General features: G+C 44.6%; 1 protein-coding gene across 1 annotated transcript in view; it reads left to right on the top strand.

Moving 5' to 3' along the window:
* The window catches only part of aldh1l2 (aldehyde dehydrogenase 1 family, member L2), a 36,702-nt gene that overhangs the window by 2,253 nt on the left and 32,264 nt on the right, over positions 1 to 2,185 (top strand). Inside the window, exon 2 of the mRNA XM_008293543.1 lies at positions 94 to 238. Within this exon, the coding sequence (XP_008291765.1) occupies positions 94 to 238 (145 nt within the window). The remainder of the gene's footprint in view (positions 1 to 93; positions 239 to 2,185) is intronic.

Below are 2,185 nucleotides of genomic sequence, written 5' to 3'. Positions count from 1 at the left end.
CTCTTACTGTGGAGAAGCATTTGCAGCATTTTTAACATTGCAGATATGCACTGAACAGAACTGAATCTAACGTGTTGTTTCCTCTCGTTACAGCATTATTACCAGAATAAGCTCAAACTAGCTATTATTGGCCAGAGCCTGTTTGGACAGGAGGTCTACTCCAACCTGAGAAAGCAGGGTCACAAGGTGGTGGGTGTGTTCACAGTCCCGGACAAGGATGGCAAGGCTGACCCCCTGGGTGAGTTACCTCTGTTTACCTGTGGCTTCTGTGGTTGTCTCACTTATCTGTGCATCATGACTACCTTCCTGATACTTCACTGAAATATTCAGAATCAGATTTATTTCCAGGTGTAGTTTGCACAGTACGAGGAATTTGTTCTGGTGGGTTGGTGCAACAACAAATATACAGTGAGGAACAATGTAAATAAGAACCATAGATCTGCAGGTATTTACAAGAGTGCAAGGTGTGGCGGTGCAACATGACCAATACCAGTGAGGATAATGAGATGGTGAGCAAGGAGAGACGTTGATTGTTACTGTGCACCCATAGATTGACATTAAGCATTTTGAACTGGTTCAACGTCTTTAGTCAATCGTTTTCTTAACTGTAAGAAACTCTGTTGTAACCTGGGACAAATGGACACACAATACAAAGTGACAGAAGGTAACAACATAGACACATCACATTTTAGCAGGACAAGAAAATACATGGTAGCATGTAACAGCAACCTGCAGTCTGGACTGTTGCTTAAATGGTTAACTCTTCCACTAAATATATTTCAGTCGGCTGTAAAACCAGACCAAGGTGCTGAAAGCTGCTGAAGGCACAGCATAGCTGTGTGGAACTGCAGAGCTGCTGCTACTTCTATGTATCTGAGTTGCTATGAGTAACTCCTTTCACATTACTTGCTGTCATTATTGCAAAAAAAGGCAGCTTTGGGGCACCGCTATAGCTCACCTGGTTGAGCTGGCGTCCCATGTGCAGGGCTACAGTCCCAATGTGGAGGTCATGAGTTCAAATCCTGCATGTCCCACATGTCCTCCCCCCATTCTTCTCCCCTACTTTCCTGTCTCCCTCTCACTAAAGCTATCCAATAAAGGCACCAAGGCCAAAAAAATAACTTAAAAAAAAGGGCAGCTTTAAATGGAAAAGTGAGAAAAAAAGACACCCAGCCCTGGTATCTGGAGCAGGTAGTGGAGTTATGGTGCCTGGATTGTTTGGACAGTTTCTTTCTGCATGCTGCGTGAGAGTCATAGTGTAAAAGTGCTGTTGTACAAACTCTGGTGTCAGGGGGTTCTGTCTGTAAAGTGTATAGGACACTGTGAAATTGCACAAAAAATGCAAGCTAGTAAACATTTTATTGCTTTTGTATAAAATGAATAACCGGCTGTAGGTGCGATGCCCCTCTGTCCTGGGCNAACATTTGTCCTTCAGTGGTTCTCATGACGTGACCAATAACCACAGAGGTTACACATGAGAGGCTCTCCTGTGAAAGAATCCAGAGGAAACATCAGCTGGACACCTCTGTGATGCTTCAGATGGCACTTTGACCCATGTCTTGCCTCTGTTCCCCAAAAAGCCCATCATCGCCTTTATGACAGAAAAAGCAGGAAACATGCGGCCGTATGAGTCGTTCTACTGTTACAAGCAAAGTGTTGTCAAATTGTACATGAGGAGAAACACCTCCTAAACCGTGTTTCTGATCAACGTCACCTGAGTCAAAACCAGACAGACCCTGATGATTCCAAGGAGTCTCACCAGTAGCTGCACTTTTTTGGTGGGAAGTCTGAATTATCAACTGAAGTTTGACAGGACCTGCGACATTTACCAAGTGAGGAGATGCTGCCAAGTTGCATTATGGGAAGTGTAGGCTCACTCCAGGGTTTTTGGAACCTGACTTTAAAGTAGCCAACAGATCTTGATTTTGCCTCCATCAGTTTTGATTGTAGTTTTGTTAAATCTCTGGTTTGCATATCTGCCAGCTTTATAGTAGTGCAATGCAAATAGCTGGTATGGCCCTTTAAGAGCTGTGCTTCATGGGCCCCTCTGGTTCCTGCCTTTGCCTGGGGTGAAGACCACCCATCGTTTGGTTTGCCAGAAGTCCAGTTGCATAACATCTATACAGCTGCAGTGAAGTCAGGAAGGAGGAGGGCTGGAAACCCTCCTGTACTGAACAGAACTGTC

Source organism: Stegastes partitus, unplaced genomic scaffold (assembly GCF_000690725.1).
Source record: "Stegastes partitus isolate 25-593 unplaced genomic scaffold, Stegastes_partitus-1.0.2 Scaffold893, whole genome shotgun sequence".
NCBI classification, from domain to species: domain Eukaryota; kingdom Metazoa; phylum Chordata; class Actinopteri; family Pomacentridae; genus Stegastes; species Stegastes partitus.
Note: the sequence above shows the minus strand (reverse complement) of the source record. Positions and strands in the feature narration are given on the sequence as shown.